Source organism: Corapipo altera, unplaced genomic scaffold, assembly GCF_003945725.1.
Source record: "Corapipo altera isolate COAL_440 unplaced genomic scaffold, ASM394572v1 96, whole genome shotgun sequence".
Taxonomy (NCBI): domain Eukaryota; kingdom Metazoa; phylum Chordata; class Aves; order Passeriformes; family Pipridae; genus Corapipo; species Corapipo altera.
This window is the reverse complement of record NW_020884962.1, coordinates 1,543,496-1,569,857: the sequence shown is the minus strand read 5'-3', so window position 1 is coordinate 1,569,857 and position 26,362 is coordinate 1,543,496. Positions and strand designations below refer to the sequence as shown.

The 26,362-nt window shown below is 65.9% G+C and overlaps 2 protein-coding genes across 5 annotated transcripts in view; both read left to right on the top strand.

Moving 5' to 3' along the window:
• The window catches only part of MIDN (midnolin), an 11,645-nt gene extending 2,477 nt beyond the window's left edge, over window positions 1-9,168 (top strand). For both annotated transcript variants that reach the window (XM_027664398.1, XM_027664397.1), the window contains 6 exons: window positions 675-762; window positions 1,058-1,120; window positions 5,906-6,292; window positions 6,821-6,953; window positions 7,065-7,358; window positions 8,152-9,168. In XM_027664398.1, the coding sequence (XP_027520199.1) occupies window positions 675-762; window positions 1,058-1,120; window positions 5,906-6,292; window positions 6,821-6,953; window positions 7,065-7,358; window positions 8,152-8,414 (1,228 nt within the window). In that variant the 3' untranslated portion in view covers window positions 8,415-9,168. The remainder of the gene's footprint in view (window positions 1-674; window positions 763-1,057; window positions 1,121-5,905; window positions 6,293-6,820; window positions 6,954-7,064; window positions 7,359-8,151) is intronic.
• Window positions 9,169-20,746: 11,578 nt separating this feature from the next.
• Window positions 20,747-26,362, top strand: part of CIRBP (cold inducible RNA binding protein) — a 10,087-nt gene continuing 4,471 nt past the window's right edge. For all 3 annotated transcript variants that reach the window (XR_003531082.1, XM_027664401.1, XM_027664400.1), the window contains exon 1: window positions 20,747-20,792. The gene's annotated coding sequence lies outside the window, so the exon portion shown is untranslated. The remainder of the gene's footprint in view (window positions 20,793-26,362) is intronic.

The window sequence follows — 26,362 nt, the reverse complement described above, 5'->3', positions numbered from 1 at the left end:
TTGTGGGCGGCGGGGCCCGGCCGTGCCCCGGCCCTTTGTTCTGGGCTCAGCCCCGGCGGCGGCGCGGTCCGGCCCCCCCCGAGCCCCCAGCGCCGGGGGGGCCTTTGTCTGCCGGGGGCTCGGGCCGAGGGGCTGCGCACCCCCCGCGTGGAGCGGGGCCCGCGTGGGGCTGAGCCCGGAGTAACTTGGAGAGTCTCTCCCGGGTCGGAGGGGGGGGACACACGGGGACACCGCGTCCATCTGCCGGCACCCACGGGGTCGGGGGGGGCACGTTCACAGTGCTGCCTCCCCCGCCCACGTTTGTCCCAGGTTCTCTCCCACCACCTCCCCCCGTGGGCAGGTTTCCTGTGCCACGAAGCCATGGAGCCCCCCCCGTACCCCCTCCCCAGCCCAGCTCCTCGCTGACCCCTTCACCCCGATGGCTGCAGCCCTGTTGGCACTGCCCCATGCCCGGAGCCAGGGGTGCCCCACACTGTGAGCTCCCCCTCTGGGGGTCAGCTGAGCAGTGGGGTGCTGGGATCCCCTCCTGCCTGTCAGGGGTTGGAATTGCTTGGGGTGGGTGGGCTTGGTCCCCTGGGAGCAGGCAGGCTTGCAGCTGGTGTCCCCCCTCGTGTGTCCCCCCGGGGGGTCTGTCTGGCCTGCACTGACCCCGCTTTTGGTGTCTCTCCCTGCAGCCGCCTGAGCTCCGGCAAACTGCAGGACCTGGGGGTCGTGGAAGGCAGCAAGCTGACACTGGTGCCCACCGTGGAGGCTGGACTGATGGTGAGTGCCCTTTTCCTGCTGCTCCCTCCCACTCATCCCTGTCTATTATTAAAGCCCCGGGCGAGGATGAGGATGAGGATGTGATGTGCTGGCGGCCCCGAGGCTCTGCTGCCCCAGCCCTCACTGAGGAGGCAGCACTGGGCTGGGCACGGCAGCAGGTTTAATATTTCACTCCTTTCTCAGGGCTTGTGTAGAAATAGTGGAAGTGACATGTCATCCCTCCCTCCTGCTGCGGACGCCCCCTCCTTCGCTGCATTTGTAATGTTAATCCCCCCCCTCCTCCTTTTTTTTCCAGTCCCAGGCGTCCAGGCCAGAACAGTCGGTGATGCAAGCGCTGGAAAGCTTAACTGAAACTCAGGTGAGGGGCTGGATGCCGAGGCAGGATGGAGACAAAGGCGGGGGGTGGGGGAAAAGGACCGCGGCGGCCTCACTCTGCTTCCCCTCCCAAAAGCTTTGGCGTTGGTGCTTCGCTGAGGTTGGGAATGCTGAGGGCTTCAGCAGGGCTGGGAATGCTGAGGGTGGTGCCCGGGGCGGGCACCGTCACCCTGAGCAGCGCCGGGCGCAGGGAGGTCCCGCACCGCAGCCTCGCAGCCCAAACAAGCCCGGAGCCGGGGAGGTGAAGTGACTCACTCAAGGTCACTCAGCAGGTCGGTGGCAGAGCTGGGCAGCTCAGGGCCCTGCCTGGGGGTGTGGGGCTGCAGACCCCCCCCAGCTGCCCACCCCAAAGTGCAGGGACAGGGCTGCCCATCTGCCCCGTGTTGAGGGGGCCGGCAGGGCCACACTGGGGGCTTGTGGGGCTGCAGAGCCCAGCTTCCCCCCGTGCCCAAAGGGCAGTTCCCCCTCTCCTTGGAGCCATCCTTGGGGGGTGGGATTGCCTGTGCCCGAGTGTTCTGGCCCTCTCCGTGTCCCTGCTCAGTGGCCTTGTGCTGGGGCGCCGGGCCCCAAGGAGGGGGGTGTGGAGGGGCCCGCGGGCGGCGTTGGCGGGGCCGCGGTTGAATCGCTGTGGAGTTCCTGGCAGTTGGCGGGGTGGGAGGTGGGCGGGTGGGGGGTCCTCGCTGCTGGGGGGTCTCAGCCATGGGGCGGAAGCGTTCCCAGGGTGGGAGAGCCATGGGTGAGCCGTGGGTGCGCGCGCAGCCGCCGGCTCCTGCCGCGAAGGTGGAATTTACCCCCAGCTGCGCAGGCCCCGCTCCTTTGTTTTCCGTCTCTGTTACTGCTGTGAAACTCTTTCCTTCCTTTTTCTGGCTGATGCTGCAGATTCGTTTTTTTAAGGGTTGGTTTTTTGGGTTTTCTATAACCTGCCTCACTGATTTTGGGGAAGGAGCTGAGCCCTGTGTGATGCCAGGGATCGGACAGGGGGTCGATGGGGGCATGGCTGTGCCCCCTCACACTGTGGGGATGTGGCAAGGGCCAAGCTGCCCTGCCTGCAGTGACTGACCTGCAGTGCCCTTGGCTGCCCGGGGTGACCTTGTCTTTTAGGGGCTGGTTTAACCCCATGTAGGCCAGGGGGGTGAGCTTGGACCGGAGCCCTGTGCCAGAGGCTGCCGGGGTCCCCAGGGTGCTCATGGGGTGCTGCCTGTCCCAGCTGGGCTGCAGAGCTGTGAGAGGGGGCTGGTGCTGGCAGCCCAGCCCGGGGGTCCCAGTGCATGTCCCGGTCTCAGGGCTGCAGGTATTTCTCGTGAGGCTGTGCAGCTCCACACCAGGGTGGGATGGACTGGGGAGCCAAGGAGCCCATGGAGCTCGGGGTGCCCCTTGCACTGGGCTGTGGCCCCCTCGGCCAAGCACAGCAGGGCAGAGGAGGGTGGGTGGGCGGGCTACGGTCTGGCACTGGCTGTGGGAAGCGACTCCACACCTCCCTGCCCACCGCAGGTTCCTCCGGTCGGTGATTCAGGAAGCCAGGGCTGAGCAGGAGGAACCGCCAGCACCTGGGGGGCGGCGGGAGGGGGGGCAGGAAACCACTCCTCCCATTCATGCTTTGCTGGGCTCTGCCTGCGTCACGCAGCCTCCGGAGCGCAGGGAGAGCTGAGCCGCTTCCGGGGGGGGGGGGGGGGGGGGGCGGGGGCGCTGCCACCCCCTCCCCAGCCTTTGGGGAAGTGGCTGCTGGGCACGGGGGCTTCCTGGAAATGCTCCCGCGCTTCCTTCCTCCCCGCACAGCTGCCCCCGCTTTCCAGGGAGCCCACAAACCGTTCGGTCCCTCTGCCTCGGCTCTGCCTTCCCCCAGTGCCTCTGCCCAGGAATGTTGTGGGGGGAGACACATCCTGCTCTTCAAGGGCCGGGAGCTGCAGCCGGAGGAATGTGGCTTGGGGGCTCTGTCCCTCTGCCCCCCTTGGCACAGAAAAACCCCTGGGCACCGACACAAGTGGCTAGATGGGGTTCCCAGCTGTGCCCAACTGGAGACCCTGCAGGGGATGCGGGGCCATTTCCTGCTCCCCCTTCTCATATTTGCCCTGGCCTTGTCTTTCCCCTCTGGATCTCTCAGGATGGTTTCCCTGTGCCTGTTTGGGGGTGCTGCCCTCCCCATGTGGGGCAGGGGCTCACTGGGGGCAGCTCCCACTCTCTGCCAGCCCAGAGTGGGGGTCCTGGAGGTGTCTGGGGCTGGGGGCCGGGGTGACGCGGGGCCAGGCGTCGGAGCGAGGCGGGAATGCGGCGTTCTCTGAGTCATCTGCGTTTCTGAGAAGCAGACGGGAGACACTTGCCCCATCCCTGTGGGCCCCAAGCCCGGCACGGTGCGGCTGAGCCCCCCCAGGGCTTGGCAGGGTCCCCGGGGGGCTCCTGGGTGTGGGGGCTCTGTGGGGCCCAGTGGTCCCAGCCCCCTCGGCGGGGCTGTGCTGGCCCCCGCGGCAGAGCCGGCTGGGAGGGACGGGGTCCTCCCGGCGTGGGCGGCCGAGCGGGCGGCTGGGTGGGACGTGTTTGCATTGGAGCGGGCTGGTTTCGCCGGGGGGGGTGGCAGCGGCGCGGGGGCGGGTGCTGGGAGCCCCGGAGCGGGGGCGCCGCGGGGACCCGGCCGGCTCAGGGCCACGGCCCAGCCCCAGGGGTGCTGCGGGGGGCCCTGGGACCCTCTCGGCTGGGGACCGAGGGGGTGGTTCTTGGTGCCCCTGGGAAGCGCCGCAGCGAGGGCCCGGCGGGGGTTGGGTTGGGGTTGGGGTGCTCTGGTTTCTCCCGACGCTGGCGAGGGGTCAGGCAGGGCAGGCCGGGGTGAGTCACGGGGAGCGGGAGGCCACTGACGTCAGAGAGCCCCGGGGACGCGCGCGGGGCTCCCCCGGGAACGCGGGTGCGGAGCCAGGGCTGGGGCAGGGTGGGGGGCTGGCACGGGGGTCCTGCCCCACTGCCTCCCCCTGTGTGTGGGGTGGGACCAGGGGGCTGTGAGAGACCCCGCTCCCCACTCAGGAGTGTGGTGGGAACAGGTTTGGGGCTGGAGGGGACCGGTCCCCTTCCCAAGCATGGGGAAGTGGTGTGTGGACCTGGTGTGGGGGGTCCCTGTGTGGAATGTCCCCCCTGCACTGACTCTGAGAGCAGCAGCAGGGGTGGGGTGGCCCAGCAGCCGTGGGGGGCTCCACGCAGGGGCAGGAGGTGGCTGGAGCTCTGGACGTGGCTGGTGGTCGTCACTGGTGGTCGTCACTGAGCAGCAAGGACGGGGCTGCCAGCCTGGCGTGAGGCCATCCAGGCTGCTGTGGGCAGGGGAACTGAGGCAGGACGGGGGCGGGGGTGACGCTTTCCTGCGCCCAGGTGCTCTGTGCGTGCACATGCGTGTGCACACGCGTGCCCATGTGCATGCCCGCTGTCCTCTCCCACCCCCTCGTCCCGTAACCTCCCTGTCCAGAGCTGCAGTGTCTCCTTCCCGCCCACCCCTTCCTCTGCAGCCTCCGCCTGACACGCTCGGGGCTTTGCTGCTGGTATTTTTAAAGCTGCTTTTCCCACGGCTTCTCAGAACCGGCCTCCGCGGCAGCGGGGGAGCGGGGCCGGGGCCGGGGGGGCCCCGCTCGGCAGCGCTGGGGGCAGGGGGGTGGTGGGGCTGCCAGGGATCCTTCGCCTCATCCCGCCACGGGTGATGGCTGCGCCCCGAAGGTGCCGTGGGGTGTGGGTGGGTGACGTCGGGAGCCGAGCGCGGCACCGCACGTGACGGGCTGGGAAAGCCGGGCCCTGCTGTGCCCTGGAATAGCGCGGCTGGGGGGTGGCGTCATCCCCATTAGCCCTGACCCCGGGTCCTGCCCACAGCCCCACGTGAGCCCCGGGCTGGCGGGGGCGAAAGGCACAGCCTCCCTGCAGGGCAGGGGGTGCTGGGGGGGCTCACGGCTGCCCCAGCCCCGCCAGGATGTCGGGGGCTCCCCTGTTCCCTGGCACAGCTGCCAAGTGATTTATGTGTCGTGGGGGGTGGCAGGTGTTGGGGATTGGGGGGCCCCCCCACAGCTGCGGCCTGGGCAGGGTCAGGCCCCAGCTCTTGTCTCTGCGCTGCAGCTGCTCCATCACCTGCCGGAGCTGGAGCCTCCGGGCTGGGCAGGGCCTGCCCCCCCCAGTCTGCCCTCTGTGTAGGGGAAGGGGGGCAGGTGGGCTGCACTTCCCTGCCTGGCAGCCCTGAGTCACGGTGGTGGGCATGCAAGGACCCAGCGTGTCCTCACCTGCCCCCTCCCATTCCCCCTGTGCCTGTGGGGGCACCCCCTCCCCGGGCACTGGGCTGACCAGAACAGCAGTGCTGGCCCCGGGGCCGGGTGTGGGCCTGTGAGCAGCCCTGGCTGCAGCCCCTGCCTGTCCCTGCCCACAGGGAGCTGCTGGGATCTGTGCTGGGGAGGGTGGCCAGGCAGGGCGGGCATCTTGCTGCTGTGGAATAAAGGGCAGGAAGGGCAGAAGGAAGAATAATACCCCCCCGGCACCGTCAGCTGACAGAGCTGGCACTGGAACAGGGTCGTACGGGGACAGCAACCAAGCTCTCCCGCCAGCCTGGCACGGCTGAGGGGCTGTGGGGGGTGTCACCCCTTCCCTGCCCCAATGACCCGTCTCTATGGCTGCAGGAGACCTGTGGGGGCAACCACCATCCCCTGCTTGGCCCCAGGGGGGCAACCACCGCCCCCCTCCTTTGCACTGGGGTGGGGTGGGTCTCTGCGTGGTCTCGCTGAGCGCCACAGCTGAAAGGGGTCCCTTCTCTCCGCAGGTCAATGACTTCTTGTCGGGCCGGTCCCCGCTGACCCTGGCCCTGCGCGTGGGGGACCACATGATGTTCGTGCAGCTGCAGTTGGCGGCCCAGCAGAGCACGGGGCAGCTCCAGCACCGGCACCTCATCGCCAGCCGCGGCGAGGCGGGGGCCAGCGCCAGCCCCCACTGCCGGACGCTGCATGGCGCCGCCGGCTCCGGCTTCGCCCGCATCCCCGTGGTGCCCACGTGCCAGCAGAGCCCGGCCCCCAGCCCCACGCCCGCCACGCCGGCCCCCCCCATGTACTGTAACGCCCCCCACCCCGCGCCCATCACCGCCGGGATGTTCCGCTCGCACGGGGCCAGCGCGCAGACGGTGAACAGCAGCGTGGTCTCCTCCTGCTCAGAGGTGAGTCCGGGGGGTCCCGGGGTCTTTGGGGCAGGGAAGCGAAGCCGTGAACTTGCCAGCCCTGCCGTGGCAATGCCTGTCCCTGCCTCAGTTTCCCCATGTGTGGAACAGGGTTGTCCCCTAGTCTGGCCTCCAGAATGTCCCCAGGTCCCAGGGAGGGACTCAAGGACAGGGTGTAACCCAGTCTCTTAGCCTGCCTGTCCCACACCCTGCCTGTCCCACACCCTGCCTGTCCCCAAGAGTGGACAGGAGCTGCTGCTGCTTCCCTTTTCCCCTCGCACAGCACAGCAGGGTGGGGCAGGCTTGTTTGGACTCCCAGGGCTGGGAACACTGGTGCACAGAGGGGTGGGACAGCCATAGCTCCTTGTGTCCCAGTAAAATTGGGGCTGGGGGTGCCTGCTGCACCTTGCTCCCTGCCTGGGAGCCCCTGACCTGGCTGTTTGGGAGGAGGCAGAAGGGCAGGAGCAGGGCTGTGTGCCCCCCATAGACCCCTTCCCAGAGGCTGATCCCGCTTTTCTCCCCTCCCAGGTGGACTGTGGCTCCCGCAGCAGCAGCTCCCCAGGCAGCAGCCCGGCCCCCTCGGCCCGATCCCGCAAGCCCGGGGCGGTCATCGAGAGCTTCGTCAACCACGCGCCCGGGGTCTTCTCAGGGACCTTCTCCGGTACGTGGTGCTGAGCCTCCCAGGGACTGTGGGTCTGGGGGATGTGGGGACGATGGGGCTGTGGATCTGGGGGGGCTGCTTGTCTTAACACCCACCTCTGCCCCCCTCCAGGCACTTTGCACCCCAACTGCCAGGACAGCAGCGGGCGGCCGCGGCGGGACATCGGCACCATCCTGCAGATCCTGAACGACCTCCTCAGTGCCACGCGACACTACCAGGGCATGCCCCAGTCCCTGACGCAGCTCCGCTGCCAGACGCAGTTCTCCTCCTCCTCCTCGTCCTCGCCGCCTGCCTCCCCCGACCTCGCCACCAAAACTACCTCAGAGTCGCTGCCAGCGGCCGCCGCCCCCCCCCTGCACCCTGTCGTCCAGTGCCAAAGCCAGATCCGGATGTGCAAGCCCAGCGGTGAGTCTGGCTGCCCCCGAGCGTGGAGGGGTCGGGGTTTAAGGTCGACAGCTCTTGGGGGTCCCTGGTCCGTCCCATCGCCCTGGGGGCTGTGGCTGGGATGAGCAGAGAGGGGCTGGGTAGCTGGATGATTGACAGGTGTCAATCATCGGCAGGAGGGCTGGACCCCGTGGGGTGTGGCAGGGTCTCCCCCCGGTGTGGTGGGGACACGCCTGTGCCCCCCGGGGCCGGAAGGTGCCAGAGGTGCCCGCCCCAGACCCTCTGATTTGCTTAGAGGAAAGAAGTGAAACCACCGGTGCCGGCCCAGGGGGATCTCGTCCCCCTCAGGGTTTGCTTTTCCTTCTCTCCCAAATTGGGGGGGTCCAGGCCCCCACTGAGGGCAGCTCCCAGCTGGCTCCAGCCCCCGGTGACATGGCCAGGGTTTCTCAGGGTCACCCCCAGCTCTGGTCTCTGCCAGGACCCCAACCCTGTCCATCTGGGGGGGCCTTGTTTGGGTATAAAGGGAGTGTTGTTGTGGGGACCCTGCACCCCAAAAAGGGCTGCACCGCACTGGGGAAAAGCTGGCACCCTGATGGGCACCCTGGTTTTTGGGGTGCCCAGGCATCTTTGCCGTGGGGACTGTGCATCCCCCTGGATGTGGGTCAGGGCAGGTCCCCACGACCCCCCCTTCCCCCGGCTGTGGGGGTGTCCACGCGTCTGTGCCACGAGCAGCTGCCTGGGGGCCCGCACGCCCCCCCGCCCCCAGCCGTCCACGGCAGCCCCCCCTGACACCCTGTCCCCTCTCCCCCCGCAGGGGACCGCCTGAGGCAGACGGAGAACCGGGCGACGCGCTGCAAGGTGGAGCGGCTGCAGCTGCTGCTGCAGCAGAAGCGGCTGCGGCGGAAGGCGCGGCGGGACGCGCGGGCACCGTACCACTGGGTGCCCAACCGCAAGGCCGGGCGCACCAACAGCAACAGCAGCGTCTCCAGCGAGGGCAGCCTGGACCTGGACTTCGAGGACTCGGTCTGGAAGCCGGAGGTCAAGGCCGAGATGAAATCCGAGTTTGTCGTAGCATAGAGAGCCCGTGCCCGGGGGGGGCCCCGGGGGACTGTGCCGGGGGGTCCCGTCGCCGCCCCTGCGGGGGGGTCAGCGCGGGTGTCACGGGCCGGGGCTCCTCGAGATTCGCCGTCTCCTGCGACCGGACGCCTCGGGCCGACCCGCGTGTCCCGGGGAGAGCCCCCCACCCCCCGGTCGCTTGGCTTTGGGGAGATGGGGGGAGCAGCTGGAGCCGCCCCCTCCCCGCAGCCTCCCCGGCTGGGAATGGGGGGTCCCGACAGCCCGGGGGGGTCCTGGGACATATCGAAGCTGCTGCTTTGCTGTGAAGAGGGGCTCGGGGGGGGTGTCCGGGGCCCCCCCGGGTCCCCACCCCCCCGGTGCAGGCAGGAGGAGGTGAAGTCTCTCTCGGAGGTGCTGGAGCCCCCCCGATTTGGGGGCCGTTTGTTTTCCTTCCCTTCTATATGTAGCATTGCTCGGCTGCGGGGCTGGGCCCCCCCGGGCAGTCGGGGGGGACACGTGTGTGCCTGGGCCCCGCCGCCGCAGCCCGGGGAGGGGGGACGGGGTGGGGGGGGCTTTGTTTTGGGGGGATGTTAATTTTGTTTGGGGAGGGAGAAGCCAAGGCGCTTCCCCTCCGCGGCCGAGCCCAACTTCCGAGTCGCTGGACTCCTTCCCACCCGCCACTTGGGTGGTTGGATTTTCTTTTTTAATTTAAAAAAAAATAAAAAAAAAAAAGGAGAAGAAAAAAAAAAAGGAGAAAAAACCTGAATAAATAACCCCAAACTCGGTCCTGGCTGCGGGGCCGGTATTTATAGACATTAATGACCCGACTGAGCCAATACTGACATAGTCTTCATAGGCCGTAGGATCCTTTTTCTTGTCCGACTTGGATTTTTTTCCGTCAGGATCTGTGCAAATAGAGCCCCCACGTGATGTGTTTTTTGTCTGTAAAAGTCTTTTTTTTTTGTGTGTGTTTCGGGGAGGGGGGGTGGGGGGGAGAGCGAGGCTTTTTCGGTCTTTAATATTTTATTTTTTATTTTTGAAATAAATTTGGGCAGTCTGGATGCAACCGTGCCTGGTGTCGTTATGGGGGAGGAAAGGGGATGTTTGGGCCCCCCGTTGGTATTGGGGAGGAGGGCACACAGGACAGCTGGGCACCCCCTTAGCCTGCCTGCAGCACCCTGAGGTCCTTGCCCTCAGTGACACAGCCACAGGCCCGTGCACACACAGGGCTGTGTGTCCTCAGCTCCACACATGCTCTGCACACCTGTCCAGGTAGATGTGCCCAGCCCTGCACACGCGTGCACACAGCCATGTGTGGGTGCCCATGCGTGTGCTCAGCACTCACACACGTGTGTGTGCCTGCAGGAGGAGGGGGGTGATGGAGCTGCCCCGTCCTCCAGGGAAGGGCTGTTTCCACCCTCTGCAGGGGCCGGACCCAGGCCCGTGGCTCTGTGGGGGCTCATCCGACCGGGTGCTCCCGGTCCCGTCCCACCCGGAGGAGCTGGGCCGGTTCCACCAGCTGGGTTGGCTCAGGTGCTGGCTCCTTCTCTCCCTCCTTCCCTTCCTGGCCTCCTGTGTCACAGCGGGGTGGCCGCGGGCCAGGGTGGGGGGTTGGTGGCCACAAACCTGGCTGTGCCTCAGTTTCCCCACCTGCAGTTGCAGGTCAGTGTCCCTGTGGCTTTCCCCTGCCCCGGGAAAGGTGACAGGATAGGGATGGCCCTGGGGACATCTGTCAGTGCCATCCCACCCATGGGACCCCCTTCCCATGGCCCCAGGTTCCCTGGGAGGGAACTGTGGGGGCCTCGGGGTGTCGGTGGCTGTGTGGTGCCGGGGCAGGGGACCCTGTGGGCTGGGACAGCCCTGGAACTGCACTGTGACACAGACACAGTGACGTGGTGGCATGATGAAACCGTCACCCTCAGGCCCTGGGCACACCTGGGGGTGGATGAATCCTCATGGGGGGCTGTTATTTGGGGAGGGGGCAGAGGTGGCTGCCCGTGTCCCCTGTGTGTGTCCCCCTGCCATGTCCCCCATCCCCTGTCCCTGCACCCTGGGGTTGGGGAGGGGGAACAATCCAAAGCTCCATGGGGCACTCAGCACCCCATGGCCAGCATGGGGGTCTCGGTGGTTCTTCCCGTGGGGAGCTGGCCAGACCCCAAACCCCCAGGAGCAGCCGAGTGCCGGAGGAAGCCGGGCGGGAGCGGAAGCAGCTCAGGTTCCTGCGGTGACAGGAGCTGCACCGGGCACCCCGCGCCCTGCTTTGACGTCATTTCGGGTAGAGCAGCCCCCGGGCCCCCCCCCGGCAGCCCCCGGCCCCCCCGACACCCCCAGCCCGTGCCAAATTTGGCAACGGGAAGAGCCGCCGACCGCGGCAGGAGCAACACGGAGACCTTGTAAGGCAATCGCTGCCGGGAGGGCACGCGGGGGACACGCACACGCGTGTGCGCAAAGGGACACGCACCGGCAGCCATGTGGGGCAGGCACGCAAACCACGGTGCTGTGGGGGCTCCTCCAGGGACCCCAAACCTCCAGCCCGTCCTGGGGGTCCCAACAGCCGCTCCTATCCCATGGGCTCAGCTCAGGGTCTGGAGTCCTGGAGGAGCCGTGGGTGCTGCAGGGTGTGAGCTGGGACAGGCCCCAGAGCACGGCATGGCACTGCATGGCACGGCACAGGATGGACCAGGCACCCACAGGAGCTGTCTGGGGTATGGCAGGAGACAAGCCCGGACATGGGGCACCACATTGTGCCACACCACCTCCTCCTCCTCACTGCCCCCAGCCCAGCCAGCACCCGGCACTGCTGCCAGGCTGTGCTTATCCCAGTGCTCCCAGTATGGAGCAATCCACAGCGCCAGCGTCATGCCTGCGGTGTGGCGCCTGCCGGGGGGGCAGCGTGGGTGTCACCTGGCAGGTGTGTGTGTGTGTGTGTGTGTGTGTATGTGTCCAGGCACAGGTGTGTGTGTGTATGTAGGAGTGTCCCCATGCACACGGGTGTGTCCCCATGCACACGGGTGTGTGTCCGTGCACCCACGGCTGCTGGGTGCGGGCAGCTGGCGCGGGTGCCCCCCTTGTCCCTCCGCCCAGCCCTTGCTGCAGAGGGTGCGCCAGGAAACACCCACATCTCCCACAGCTCCCAGGGCTCCCGGCACACCCGTGGGCTCCCGGCACACCCGTGGGCCCCGTGCACGCCCACGGCGCCGGCCACGCTGCGGCCCCGCGGTGCCGGACACACCCGGGCACAGGCATGTGTGGGGCAGCACGTCAGTCCTTGCACGCCCAGCCCTCGCGTTGCACACCCCCCACTGCACCCCACAAACATCCCCAGCCTCTCCGCACCCCCAGCCTGCCAACACAACGTGTGCCCCCCGTGTGTGTGCATGAACCCCCGTCCAAGGGCAGTGGCTGTGCCCAGTGTGCCCATCACACACCCCCATGGCCCTGGGCCCCCCGTGGCCGCCTCCTGCTCCCCCCTGGCACAGGGCACGTCACGGAGCCCCAGCCCCACGGCCCCCCGGTATCTCCCCCGCTGTGCCCGGCGCTGGCTGCGGGCGAGAGACGGGGCTGGCACGGTGGTGCCAGACGCCGGGTGGGCGACGCTGCCGCGTGTCCCTGGCACGAGTTGGGAACGTGGCGTCTGCCGCAGCGGGGTCCCAGGTGGGGGCAAGCCCCGGCCCCCGCACAGAGCTGCAGACAGTCCCCCCACCCGGCTCTGGGGCACCTGCCAAGGCTGGGGCACCCATGGGTACCCCTGGGCATCCCCGAGGGCACAGAGACCCCGGAGGGCCGAGGCCCCTGCACCAGGCCCCAGTGCTACCGTGGGGCCGGGCTGTGGGCTGGCAGCCCAGGCGTGGGGTGCAGAGGCAGCCAGGGGGGCCGGGAGCTGCCGGCACAGGGACGGATCCTGGAATTAAAAACATTCCAGGAACTGACTTTGAACCAGATAAAATAACAAGCGCCGCAAGGAATGTCTCACCCCGCCCGCCGGCCACGGCCCCAGGGCACTCCCCATGGCCTCCCACTGCCCCACACATGTCCACGGGCCCTTGCACACGCGTGTGCACAGCCAGCGTGCACACGTGTGCACCACAGCCCGGCTGCAGGTGCAGCCCCAGTGTGCCCAGGCTGGGGGGTGTCTTGGGGTCCCCAGGGGTCCCTGGAGGGCAGGTTGAGCACCCCATCTGCAGTGAGGGGCTGCAGCTCCCCTGGACTGTTCTGTGAGGCTGCACACACACAGCCTGTGTGCATTGTATGTGCACATGTGTGTGAACACGGCCGTGCACACGTGGCTGTTGTGGGTGTGGGCGCAGCTTTCTCCTCCCTCCCCCCCCCCGGCACCCCCGGCCTGCTTCCAGCCCGGCGGGGGGGCAGAGGGTCCCCCCATGTCCTGCCCAGCCCCAGAGCCTCCTCAGCCCCCCCAGCCTGGCCGGCAGAGCCCAGCGTGCCTGGGCGGTGACATCACAGGGGTGGTGGGGCCGGGGGCACGGCGCCAGCCCATCCCCAGGGACCCCCCCACCCTCTGGGCCTGGGGTCAGAGAGGGGACAGAGCAGCAGCAGGAGCTTCACTGGGTGTCCCAATCAGGCTGCCTGCCCTTGCCAGCAGCAAAGACCCCAAATCCCCTTCCCCACCTCCATGGAGATCCCCCCCCAAGAGAATCTCCCAGCTGACGTGTTGTGAGAGAGGACACGGGACAGTTGGCCTCCACAGGGGATGACACTTAAACGGCCCTGGTGACACCGGTGTGGGTGAAGGCTGACTCTCTGTGTTGCCCCAACTCTGTGCCGTGGGGGTCCTGTCCCAACAGCGTGGTCTCGGACACCGTGGAGGGCCGAGGGGACACGGGGCCGGAGGGCAGTGCCGGTGCGTCACCGTGTTTACGAGGACCTCGAGGAGCCCTGGTGACGTCCGTGCCGGCCCTGCCAGCCCAGGCCCTGCCAGGTGGCACAGTGCCACCGCCACCGTGCTCCCTCCAGACACCGCTCAGATTTTTGGGGCTGGCGTGGGGCTGCCTGGGCCCTGGGCCCGGTGGTGCAGGGGGCACAGAGCAGGGTGTCCCCTCACCGGAGCTGCTGTGTGAGCGGCAGATGGGGCGTGCACGGGGCTATTTATAGCGGCGGGACCCACAGGTAGTGCCAGTGCGTCAGCGGTGACGCAGCCCCGGGGACATTCGGCCATACGCCCCCACAGCCACATCCCAGGGGCCCCCCAGCCCCCATCACGCAGGAGTGGGGTGCTGGGGGGGCCCCCATGTGTGCCAGTCACTCTTGCAAGGTGCTCAGCCCTCAGCTGTGCTGCGTGGGGGGTGGTTTGCTGAGGGCCATGTGCCTGCACCCCCCCGCAGACCCACGTGTGTGTACATGTATGTGAACATGGTCCCTGAGAGCAGATGTTGTGTCTCTGGGTGGCCAAGGCTCCGTGTGTTGCTGTGTGTGCCCACACGTGCCCCAAGTGTGCAGCTGCAGCTGAGCCGTGTGGATCTGCGCACTCATGTTGCTGCGTGTGCCTGTACATGGCCACACGCGTGTGTTCTGCTGCATGCACACGCTGTGTGTGTGGCCGTGGCGTGTCTCTGCGTGTGCACGTGGCTGCGGTGGCCGGGGGTGACTCAGCCCCCAGGCAGCCCAGGAATGCCCCCTCCCCACCCCTGGCCTGTGCTGGGAACGGGCCGTCCTGGGGACGGCGACACCCAGGGCTGACCCAGACCCTGCTGGGAAGATGAGGCGGTGCCCCCCTCCCCGCTCCCCCCATCCTTCCCCCCCTCCCCGCCTCCATCCTGCCCCCCCTCCCATCCTGCCTTCTGGGAACCGCTTACAGAGGCGGAGGTGGGGGAACAGGGGGAGCTGGGCAGGGCTGGGGCCCTGCGGCTGGCAGGAAGGCGAGCCCCCCCCCCGGGGACCCCTCGGCTCCCCCCGGGTCCCTGCGGGCCCGGCTGGGCTGCGGGGCTGGACCCGCCGGGCTCCGCTCCGCGCTCCGCGCTCCGCCCCGGGCTTTCCGCGCCCCCGGCTCGTTCATTCATAGATCGCGCGCGCTCCCGGCCCATTCATCCCGGCGCGCGAGGAGCCCCGTTACCGTGGTAACCGCCCCCCCCGCCCCCCCCGGTACCGAGCGGCGGCCGGGGGGGTCCCTGCGCCCCCCGAGCCCCCCGAGCGCACCGGGACGGGGCCTGGGAGCGCCCCGAGGGTCCGTGTGCGGGACGGGGCGGGGGGGCGGGCGCGTTTTCCTGGCGGCGGGACCCGGGGGGCGGCTGTGCCCGGGGGTCCCCGCGTTCGCACGGCTGCAGGGAGGGCGAGGGCTCCCCTGGGGCTCCCACCCGCTCAGCCCCCCGAGCCCCGGGCAGCGGCCGCCACGTCGGCGGGGGCGGCCCCCTCTCGCCCCCCCGGGCTGGGGCAGCAGCCCGGCCCCGGCGGTTTCCATCGTGGGCTGCGCTTCGCGCTGCCTTCACCTTGACCTTCTCCCCGCTCCCCCCTCCCCGTCTCTGTGGTCGTGGCACTGAGCTCCGGCGCTGGGGAGTGCAAACCACCCTCCTAGCGTGGTGGGGACCCCCCCTGAAACGCGCCGGGGGTTGCAGAGAGGGCGGTGGTTGTGGGGTCAGGGGTACGAACTGCAGGGTGGCAGAGGGGGGCACCAATCCTGCACATGAGGGTGGGTGCGGGGGGGGAAATTGTGCAGACCCTGCGCCCACCCTCCCGTGCATCCCAGGTCCAGCTGTGTGGGGAGGACAGATGTGCTGCTGTGGGCACCCATGGCACAGGGCCCGTGTGGGTTGTGGCAGAAAGCTCCAGAGTGTGGCAGGGGCCAGGGGGATGGGGGGAACTGGAGCTGGACGAATCTTCCAGAGAGCCTCTTCTGCCTCCCCAGGGCACCTGGAGAGAGGAGCCACAGGTGGAGGAGAAGCTGCTGCTCCAGCCCCCCAGGTGAGCTCCAGCCCCCCAGGTGAGCTCCAGCCCCCCAGGTGGGCTCTAGCCCAGGGGCTGAGGTACCAGTGTGACTGGGCAGTGCTCCAGGTCCGTGTGGGTCCTCACAGGGCTGCACTTGTGTGTGCCTTGCACAGACGGATTCTCCTGCAGTTTGTGCACGTGGAGGACATGGGCAGGCGAGAGCACACGTGTGCGTGTGCACACACGTGTCAGTGCTTGTGCCCTCGGGAACAGCTGTGTCTGTGTGTGCTCTGAGCCCCCGTGGCCGCGCTGCCGGGGTGGGTGGGTGCTCAGGGCCGCGCTCACGCCGGGGGTTGCCCTCACATGCAGCCGTGTGCGAGTCGCGGGCTCCGCACGCCGGGCCGGGCGCCTCGCGCTGCCGGGATGACTCACGGGCTCGCAGAGGAAGCCGTGACTCAGTCCTGGATTCCTGCCGCTCCCCGCCCCCCGGCCGCTCCGGCCATCGCGGCCACGTGGAGCCCCTGGGACCTGTGGCCGGCCCGGTGGGTCACAGCGAGTTCTGGGGGTCCCCGTGGGGCTGCTGGGAGCCATGCTGGGGGCACATGCCCCTTCCCTGGGCCATGGGAACTGTGGGGTCCATGGGGACCCCAGTGCCTTCGGGTGCTTGGGGTGGCACCGACCCGCCCCGACTCCTGCCCCAGCTGGGTGCGGGATTCCGGCTCGGGCACATTTCCCAGTGTGTCTTGGGCAGCTGCAGCTGTGCCACCCCCGGGCAGCAGTGCCAGGCACTGCCCCGAGCACCCACACGGGGGGCTCCTCTCTGTGCAGGGGCCGGGGCTGCTCCACCTGCCCTGGGTTTGCTGTGGGTTGGGGCGCGGCAGCGGCTCCACCTGCCCCTGGCACTCGGCCACCTCTGGCACCAGGCTCTGCAGCTGCTCTGGCTGCTGGCCCAGGGGCGGGTGGGGGTCCAGGGTGCCACAGGCAGCATGGGAGACCTGGGTAGGGGGCAGCTGGCTGCAGAGGGGGGCAGTCAGTGGTGCCTTGTGCTGAGGTGCTGAGCCAGGGGCCAGCAGTGCTGTGCAGTGCTCAGGGTGCCGTGTTGGCGTCACTGGTGCTGTGCAGTGCCTGGGGTGCTGCGCTGGCGGTGCCACGCAGTGCCCAAGGTGCAGTGCCACAGCACGGGCAGCCTCTGTGAGTCAGAGCAAGGTGCAGTAGCTGCCCCCTCCCCACTCACCCGTTCCCAGGCCCTGCTCACCAGATTCACTTTCACAATGACTGGTGCAGCCACTCCGGCTCTGCTGAGATCGCCCTGGCCCACACTGCCCACGCTGCCTGTGGCCTCCTGCCCTGTGTCACCACCTGTGACCCTGCACGGTGCTGCTGCTGGCCTCAGCCAAGCCCCCTCAGCCCTGGCCCTCACCAGCTCCTGCCCCAGGTGCTGCCGAGCAGGGCGGTGTTCGCCCTCCTGAGCGGACCCCGTGTGTTCCCGTGGGGCTGCAGCCCCTGTGCAGGGCCGGGGTCCGGCGGGTGGCAGGGGGGTGTCACGGCTGGCAGTGAGTCAGCACAGGCAGGTGGGGATGGACACAGGGACGCCGTGATCGGGGACGCTGTGATCGGGGAATGACTCATGTGTTAAACAAACAAACAGGCGAGTCTGTGTCGGCAGCTTCCTCCTCGCCCCAGCACCGGGGAGCCGTCGGTGCACCCCGGTCACCGAGCCCCCGCAGCGGAGCTGCCGCCACACGCGGTGTCACAGGCACACACGTGCACAGGGAACCCCTGCCCCGCAGCCGGCAGGACGGTCCCAGGGGTCCTGGAGCAGGGGGTTACGGGCTCTGGTGATTCCTGAGATCCCCAAACACCCGCCTTTCGCCCTTGCTGCAGGAGCTGCAGTGGCCGGAGCCGGGGCGGGCACCTGGCTCCCAGAGCCGGGGATTTCCCAGGTCCAGCCTCACCTGGGCTGGGGCCCTGTGGCCTCTCCCTGGGCCTGCAGGTGTAAAACCCAACTGTAGGCAACCACCCAGCCCATGGCACGGCCGGCCTGCCCGGGCACCCTGCGGCTCAGCCACGTGCCTGCCGGGCTGGGAGCGAGCTGGGGGGGTGGCAGCCAACTGCCCGGCTCTGGCTCGTCCCGGTCCTGCAGCCCCTGACCTGCAGGTCCCACTGCTGAGCTGAGTTCAGTCTGTTCTCAGCCTAAAGGTGCTTCTCCCAGGCCCTGCTGCGTGGGGAGGCTGTGAGTGATGCTGTGCCCCGGCCCAGGGTCCATCGCCCTGACCCCCGGTGGGGCTGTGCCGTCACCACCAGCGAGTCCAAGCGTGACCCGCGGCCTCGTGCACACGCACATCCAGAACGCCAGGAATGTTTTGTGGGGAGGCTGGAAAACGGTCAGTCAGTCGTTTACTGGATTTTTTTCCACCCTTTCTGCTGTGGGTTTGGCCGGGGGCCCGGGGCGGGCTTGGGGGGGTGGGTGTGAGCAGGCGTGTGATGAGCCGGGTGTGACGGGGCTGGCGAGGGCTGCGAAAGTGCTGAGCTGGTGTGAACCCGCCATCCCCATCTCCTCCTCTCCAGCCCTTCCTGGAAGCGGCTGCAGGGAACGTTCCTGCCGGGTGTGGTTACGTGGGCAGCTGTGCCCATCCCCAGGCATCAGGGCGCCTCATAGGGAGGGAGAGGCCAAAGGCAGGGGGTGCAGCCCGGGGGGTCAATGCGGGTGCCCTGTGTGCTCCTGCCTCACTGAGGGGGGTGAGGTGAGGGGCCCACACAGGCTGGGAATGTTGCTGCTCCTCGGGTCCCTGTGTCACTTCCCCTTCCCCATGGTGGGAGCGTGGGGCTGGGGGAGCGTGTCCTGCCTGGAGCCACACGCTGAGTCAGGGACAGGACAGGAATAGTGTCGGGTGCCTGAGTCACAGCCCGCGTGCAAAACCAGCAGCACTTCCCCAGGAAGGGGGAACCCCAGGGCCCTGACACCCCCGGTATTGTGTCAGCCACTTCCCTGGGATTAGGGTCCCCCCACTCCTGCATCAGCCATGGCTCCCTCTGGAGCTGGGACCTGCCACCGCCGCTGGCTCTGTCCTTTGCTGGTGTCACCAGCCACAAGGACAGGAGATCAGGCAGGGATGCAGGCAGGGAGCGGCTGCCCCACCACAGGACCTTCTCTCTGTGCCCACGCAGGGCATGGAGCCCCCCAGCCCCCAGTGCCAGTCAGGGTACTGTGCTGGTGCTCCCCTGGCACACGCGTGTGCACAGTGTACCCCCACCCCCGCCTGTGCATTGCACTGCAAGTGTGACAGACCCTCCTGCACCCTCCCTCTGTCCGGCTGTTCCCCCGCCAGCTCTCACAGACCCCCCCCCTCCCTCCCGCCTCCCCCAGAGCGTTCCCGCAGTGTCTCCATTGATAAATCTGGAGCGTTGCCATGGCGACGCTGCCGTGGGGCTGCCGAGGGGCCCAGGCCCACGGCGTGGGGCTGGGGGGGGCTGCTGGATCCACGCGTGTGGCTGTACACACGTGTGTGATTTCACAGGCGTGTGGCTGCACATGTGTGTGCACGTCCCATGCTGGGGGCCCGGGGGGCCCAGCAGTGTTTGGTGACTGCACCGTGCCGGCAGTGGGACCCCACGGGGGGGCTGCAGAGGGTCTGGGGCAGGGGGGCGGCTCTGGCATGTAAGGGGAGCACAGAGGGGGCTGGAACTGGGCCCTGCTCTGGGGAAGCCCTGGGACCACCCAGGGACCACTCACTGCCTCCAGCACAGCTGGGCAGCTGCAGACCCCGGGGGGCTGGGGCTGGGGGGGCTCAGGCAGGCAGTGCCTGCCCCCAGGAAGCTCCTGCTGTTCCCTGTTCCCTCTGGCACCCACGGCCGCTGCGCTCGGGGGTCCACGTGGGGAGCCCACGCCTGCTTTGGCCACATGTGTTTGACCCTGTGGACGTGGGCAGAGCCCGGTGCCGCAGCCCTGAGCGCCCCGCGGGGGATCGGGGGTGCTGAGGGGGTACTGGGTGCTGGGATCAGCCCCGTTTGCAGCCAGGAGTCAGGGGACACAGACAGGACCCCGGGGTACGGGGTGATGTGGGATTGCTGCCAGCGGGGCCGTGGCACAAGCGTGGGCTGCGCGGGCACACGCGTGCGGTGCCGCGTGGGCAGGATCGGTGCGTGTGGCGTGGCTGCCCTCTGCTGCCACGGCCACGGCAGCGCCCAGCACCACGGCACCCGTGGGACGCTGCGGGGGGGCCTTGGCAGGGACCCCCTTTGTGCAGAACAATGGCAGCCCCCCTCCCGCCAGCCCCTTGCCTGCAGCCTGCGGGTAGGGGCGAGGGGCTGCCAGGGCTGGGGGCAGCAGGGGAGGGGGCTCTGAGGTGTTGTTGAAGAGGAAATGTCCCCACACCCCTCAGCTGGGACGGGGTCACCCAGCAGCCAGGAGGAAACAAAGCATTTTCTGGACTTTCAGAGCCCTGAGGAGGGGGCTCAGCTCAGGGTGGGCTGGTGTCGGTTCCTGGTGGTCTCCGCTGGTCTCGGGGGCGTGGGGCTGGTGTGGATCCTGCAGCTCCATCCCATCCTCCATCCCGCGTTGGGAAGCAGGTCATGTCCAGCTCCCGGCACGGCAGCAGCGCTGGGGGAGCTCAGCTTTCTGGGGCAGCTCTGGGCTGCTGGGAGCAGCCAACTGCGGCTTCCTGCGCTGCCAGGGCTCGGGGGGAGGGTTTCCAGTGGCGCAGGACTACGTGGCACTGCCATCCAGGGGACAGGGCGTTGGGGAGCTCAGCCCCCCGCTCCTCTTCAGCTCACCCCAAAGAGGGGCTCTTGGCACCCGTCTCCTCCCTGGCAGCAATACAGGGAGGGCTGGGGGAAAAGAGGGTTCTGTGCAGGTTTGTCTGAGGAAGCTCACTGGGAGGTGGGATGCTGGGATGGGCTGGGATGAGCACTGTGGCTCCTTGCAGAGGTGTGAGGTCAGTGGGATGCTGGGGGTCTTGGCTGCTCCACGAAGGGCATCCTCCTGCCCCACGGAGGGCTAGAGGGGTGAGCTCCCAGAAACCTCTTTGCTCCAGGAGTTGCTCCCTCATCTCAGGGCAGCTGATCTGGGTGGTACCAGCCTGTGCAGTGCCAGGATCCGGCCTTTCCCTGTGGAACACCCGGCTCCCAGGGCAGGTGTGGTGCTGCTGGAGGCAGAGACGCTGCCTCTACCTGCCTCCATTCAGATCAGCGCGGGGGGAGCACGGGGGAACTTTCCCGACTCGTTTCCCCACCTTAAGGGAAAAAAAGAGAAGGAGTCGCATGACTTGGAGCTTCCCGAGAGGCAGCGCGGGGAGAGAGTGACCCAGGGAGCCAAGAATCTGCTCCGCTGTCGTGTCTCATTCCTGCTCTGCGGCGCAGGGCTGGGAGAGGTTGGGTTACGGGAGGCGCGGAAAGGGGACGGTGCAGGATGAGCTCATGCGAGGGCGCGGGAACCTTCTGGGCAGGAAAAAACGTTGATGCTGCAGTTCAGGGATTTCTGCAACCGCGGCTGTTCCCGCAGATCCCGGCTCGCTCCGCCCGGGCCGTCCCCTGTGCCCGTGGCAATCGACCCGCCCGGGGGGCTGTGGGGCTCAGGGTGATTCATGTCCCCTCGCAGGGACACGGAGCTGTGGAGCAAAGAGGGAGAGAGGGGGGACATGGGGTCCTGGGGGGACACCGGGGTTCTGGGGAGCTCCAGGACCCTCGTGCAGGGAGCTGGACCAAAGGCCACCCTGCATGGGCTTGAGGGGGTTGTGGGACTATCGGCCCCACCACAAATTGTGGCAGCAAACCCCAGTGTGAGGTTTTGCTACCTGGTCCCCACGGCCTGAGGCAGTGCCACCAGCAGTGAGACGGGGTGTGTGGAGGGGCACGAGGGGTCTGGAAAAGCTCCCATTTCCCCCAGCACCAGGGCTGGCTCCCCTCAGTGTGTAATTCACCCCACGCTGTGTTCCCGGTTCCTGGCAGTTTTCCCCCTGCTGACTGTGGATAAATCCTTCCCACGTCTCCAGCCCTCTGTCCCACAAGGTCTCTCGGTGTCGCGCGGTCAGAGGCTGTTTGTCCTGTCCTTGGGTAGCATCTCCTGCCCTTAAGAACTCGATGCTGCAAATACTCTTAGATGATGATTAATGAGCGCTTATATAACTGAGCTGAGTCCTTAATGCAGCCGGGAGGGTGACAGGAGGGAAGGTGGGAGCAACAAACCGCACGTCGCTGCAGCTGCTGCTGCTTTTCCCACACTGGAGCAGCCGCATCCCGCACGGGGGGATGCTGGAGGGAGAGCCCCCCACGGGGCAGCAGCTGGGGCAGCCCCCACCTGGGTTTCCCAGGCAGGTTTGGATGATGTGGCACGGCCAGGCTCTCCAGCACGGCAGAGCTGGCAGGGGAAGGGTTTATGCTGGTAAAGCATCGCTGTGTGACGGTGTCTGGAATGTTGTGCTGATGTCGGCGAGCTGGGAGTGCTGGAAGAGGGTCCAAATCCCACAGCAACACCTGACTGTGGCCCACGTGGGGTGACAAGGCCGCTGCTAGAGCTGCTGTGTGCTGGGTGCAGTGGTTTCTAAATTTGGCTGCGTTTGAGCAGGTAGGGATGGCCTGACACACAGGATTTGGTTTTCCATAATCTGGCTGGGAAGCACCAGCCCTGATAAATCTGCTGCTCAGCGCCAAGGCACTTACATGGTTGCCATGGTTACCACATGCTTATTTTCACCATCTTCCTCACCTCAGCCGGGGTGCACCGGCATTCCCAGCCCCGAATCCCCCCTCACCTCAGCTGGGGTGCACTGGCATTCCCAGCCCCAAATCCCCCCTCACCTCGGCTCATTTCCTAATACTCTGGTTTGGGTATCCCAACGCTGCTGTGCATCCCAGCTCTTTGCTGTGCACCCGATCCCCCTGCTCCCTGTGCCTCCAATCCCCCTGCCCTCCGTGGATCCAATCCCCCCATGACTGCAGATCCAACTCCCCCACTCCCTGTGGATTCAATCCCCCCACTCACTATGGATCTGATTCCTGTGGATCCAGTCCCCCATTCCCCGTGGCTTTGTCCTACAACTCGGTAAATCCCAGTCACAGTAACTGGCCGAGGGAAGCGCAGCAGCCCCGGCTCCTCGCCATGGCAACGGCAGGATTGCGTCAGGGCTTTTCTTTCCAACTGCAAAGCTGGATGAGCAACTCCCTCAGGGACAGGAGTAAGGGAGAAGGGAATATTCTTTTTCCCGGGGGCTTTGGGACTGCCAGTTCCCAAACTGTGTTTTGCTCCTTGCTCCTGGGTCCAGGGCTGCAATGGGACAGTGTGTGGTCATACAGGGCTGAGACGCTGGGGACAGGGAGGGTTCCCCTGCCAGGGACAGTGAGAATTCCCGTGCTGGGGACAGTGAGAATTCCCGTGCTGGGGACAGTGAGTGCTCCTGTGCCAGAAAGGCTCCGTGTGCCTTCCCCATGCTGTGGCATCTCTGCTTGTGGCACAGGCTGAGCTTGCAGCGAGACGGGGAAGGAGCTGGAGGTTTGGTGATGGATGGCTGCTTCAGTCCAGCCTCGCATTCCCTCTTTCCCTGCAGCCCCAGGAAAAACAAAGGGAGAGAAGGCTGTTCTGCTGTTCAGGATGTGCTGGGCCTCGCTGGACCATGCTGGGCTCTGCTGTGCCCCAGTGCAGGAGGGTGGTGCTGGGGGCTCCCCAAGGCCCAGGGGGAGGAGCACAGAGCCTGGAGCAGGCGTGGGCTCGTGGATGGTTGTGTTCCCTCCCTGGGTAAGGCACAGCCCCAGAGCAGAGACACCCAGCGCTGTCCCTGGCGCTCGGGCACCCTCTGCCCCATCCTCCCTCCTGGTGCTCCCCTCCCCGGAGGAGCTGCTCTGGGATTTGGGAACCTCATCAGAGTGGTGCCCGGGGCGGGGGCTGCCCTTGGCTCCTGAGCAGGTGCCAGGGCTGCCAAGCAGGTTTGGGCTCCTGCACAGCTCTGGGCAGTTCCGTGTGCCCTGGAAATGAGCCAGGAGTGCAAAGACTGGGAAAGGTCCCTACAAACACCACATCAAGTGCTGCTCAGTGGGGATCCTCAGAGAAAACACCCACGGGTGAGGCTCTGGAGCTTACCCAGGGATTGGGGCAGGATTGGTGCAGTGACCTCTGTGTTCTGCCTCTGGGGTGTCGTGTGTTCAGGACCCCCTGGCAGGGCCCTGCTGCTGCAGGAGGTTTGATCTAAGGACCTGAATCCTGTGTTGTTTCATTGCTTAATTAACTGCCCTCGTGACTTGTGCAGGTGAGCTGCTCACCATCCTGATCCCAGCACCGCTTCCAGCTGGAGCTGGAGCCCGTGGGACGTGCAGAGATGTCCCTGAGCCCCTCGGGCAGGTGACACAGGGCTGCTGCAGCCCCTGTGTGCAGCCTGGTCATGGAATACCCTGCATTGGAAGAGACCCACGAGGATCATCGAGGCCACGGCTGACGTGACACCGTCTCTGATGCCCTGGGTCAGGAACGAGCAGATCTGGAGCACGGAAAGCTCCTGGGAGCTGTGGAATTGGGGCAGGAGCGTGGTTTCCTCGGTCCAGCTCTCGTCTTTTCACTGGGTAACTCTGTCAGTGTCAAAGCAAAGGCATCAACACACCCAGGTGAGACCAAAGTCACCCTTTTGGGACAAATCCAGCCAGGGCTGCAATCTCCATTCCCTGCCACAGGAGCTGCTCTGCTCCCACAGGCCTTTCATCCTGCTGGGACTCGAATTCCTCCGGAGCAGCAAAGGCTCACAGTGTTATTCTTGTAACATCCGACCTGCCTGGCTTCGTGTGAGGAGTCAAACCCCCGTGAATCCTGGTGTTTGTCCCTTGGGTTTGCAGCAGGGATGGTGCAAACGCTCCTCCTGCCGCGTCCCAGGGTGGCTGGAAAACAGCTCCGTGCATCAAGGTCACTTTATCTGCCCTCATCACGGGCCAGAAAGCTCATGTTAATGGGTCTCTAATTTAATCAAAGTGCAGGGCTGGGATCTTTTTTCCGTCTTGAAGGGCAAAAATCAATTTGCAATGACAGCGGATGCACCTCCTCACTCCTCCAGGCTCCTGACAGACCACTCAAAATTAGCCCCACACAAAATTAGGTGGAATTAAAAAAACCCACCAGACTTATTCAGTAATTCAGACCCAGAATTTAAAATTGAAATGCCCGTCTCAAACCAGCAATCAGTTTTCTCATTTGCATGAAATGCTGTACTACTTTCTCCTTCTATTTGCAGTTTCATCCCGTTTTTAACTCTTGCTCTTTGCATATTTACAGAATCATGGAATATTCTGAGTTGGAAGGGACTCACAAGGTAGTCCAACTCCTGTTACAGGTGTTTTCTTCTTTATTGCAGAACATATCAGATACAATTAATTATATATATAAAAATGTAAATTATTATTATTCAGTGTTGTTAATTTGCTCTCAGGACTGAAAAGTGAGTAAATTTTTTCACAGTAAGAAATAATAATAATAATACTGTCTTGCTCTGTCATCAATATTGGGCTTTTTTAGGTGCTTTTGAGCACTTTGGTGGCACCGTCCCACCCCTGCAGGCCTGTGTGCTCAGAAAAACCACTGATGGGGTTTCATAATTACTGTATGTGTTGTTTACAAACAGCCCTTTTCCTGCAAATCCCGAAGGTGTAAGAACAAATCAGAGAGGAAAAGGCCAGTTTCTGTGCTTTTGGAGGCATGGAATGGGCGCTCCCTGCTTGGACAGAGCAATCACAGGCAGATTTCTTTGCATCTCCCTGCGGTTTGTTTTTCTCTGTCTCAGCGTTCAGTTTGGAAATCAATCACCGAAGAGTCCTGATTTCCATACTCCAGTGGTTTTATTTATTCTGTGCAGCTGGGAGGGAAGGACGGCAGAACAGAAGGAGGGCGGCCGCACGTTCCTGCTGTGAACTGCAGTGGGAATTACGGGGAATTTCTGGAGGCAGCGCCGATGTGGCCAGACCTGTCCCTGGATAGGTGACACACACAGTGACCCATGGTGTGTCCGGTCCTGTCCCCGGGCAGGGGACACACACGGTGACACCACAGCCCCGTCCTCGCCGGGTTTCCTTCCCGTTTTCCTCCCTGTTCCTTCCTGCGAGTCTCCTCCTCTCCCATGTATTTGTTCCCTCCCTTGAGTTCCTTCCTCTTCTGCATTTTAAAACACTTTTCTGCATTTTCTACACGAGATTGTAATTATCGTATGAAACACTGAACATTTTTATTTTAAGGGCTTTTTCAAACCCCTGTAGCCCCTCACCGAGACACGGGTTTATCTTTGTCTGTTTCCTCTTTCAATAGGGAAGTTTTTACTGCTGGAGGCATTCTCACCTTAGGGAAACCTCAGGGTGGGCTTTTAAACATTTCAGTGGGAAACGGGCTGAGCAAAGATCTTTTATTATTGTGTTTTGAACAAAACTTTTGTTGCTTTGGCTGCTTCTCACACTCGTTGTGCTGAGCTCTCCCAACTGTGTTTGTGGGACAACACTTGAGAGGAGGAGGTTGGAGGGATCGTTCCCTACGGGCCGTGGGGCAGGGAGGAGGGGTGGTGACAGGACGGGGCCCTGGGCCGGGGGTGACAGGAGGGGACACGGCGGGAGGAGCCTCCGGGTCCAGGCCGGGGGCAGCGCTCGCCACCCAAGATGGCGGCGGCCCCAGAGGCGGCCCCTTTGTCTGCGGCCGCCGCCGCATTGCGAGAAGGGCGCGAAACTGGGGCAGCGCGGACACGCCCCCAGCTGGCGGCGTGGACGGGGCGTGCGGCCCCCCCCGGCCAATCAGCGGCCTCCACTTCCTTCCCTCTCACAGGGGCGCTCCCGCCCGCCCCCGAGAGCGCAGCCAATCGGCGGCGCCCGCCGCGCCCCGCCCCCGGATGGGCGGAGGGGGCGGGGCCACTCGGCTGTTTTGTTTGCGCGCCCCTCCCCTCGCTCCCCGCCGCGGCTCATGAATATTAACGAAGTCCCGCCCAATCGGGTGGTGCGGCGGTGGCAGCGCTTTGGTGGCGTAATCGCCCCGCCTTGCAGCGGGATTAATCTGCATATTCATGAGATGGGCGGGGCGGAGCGCGGGCGTTTATAAGGCGCCGCCCCGCCAGGCTCGCCGTACATTGCGCTGAGGCTTTGAAGTG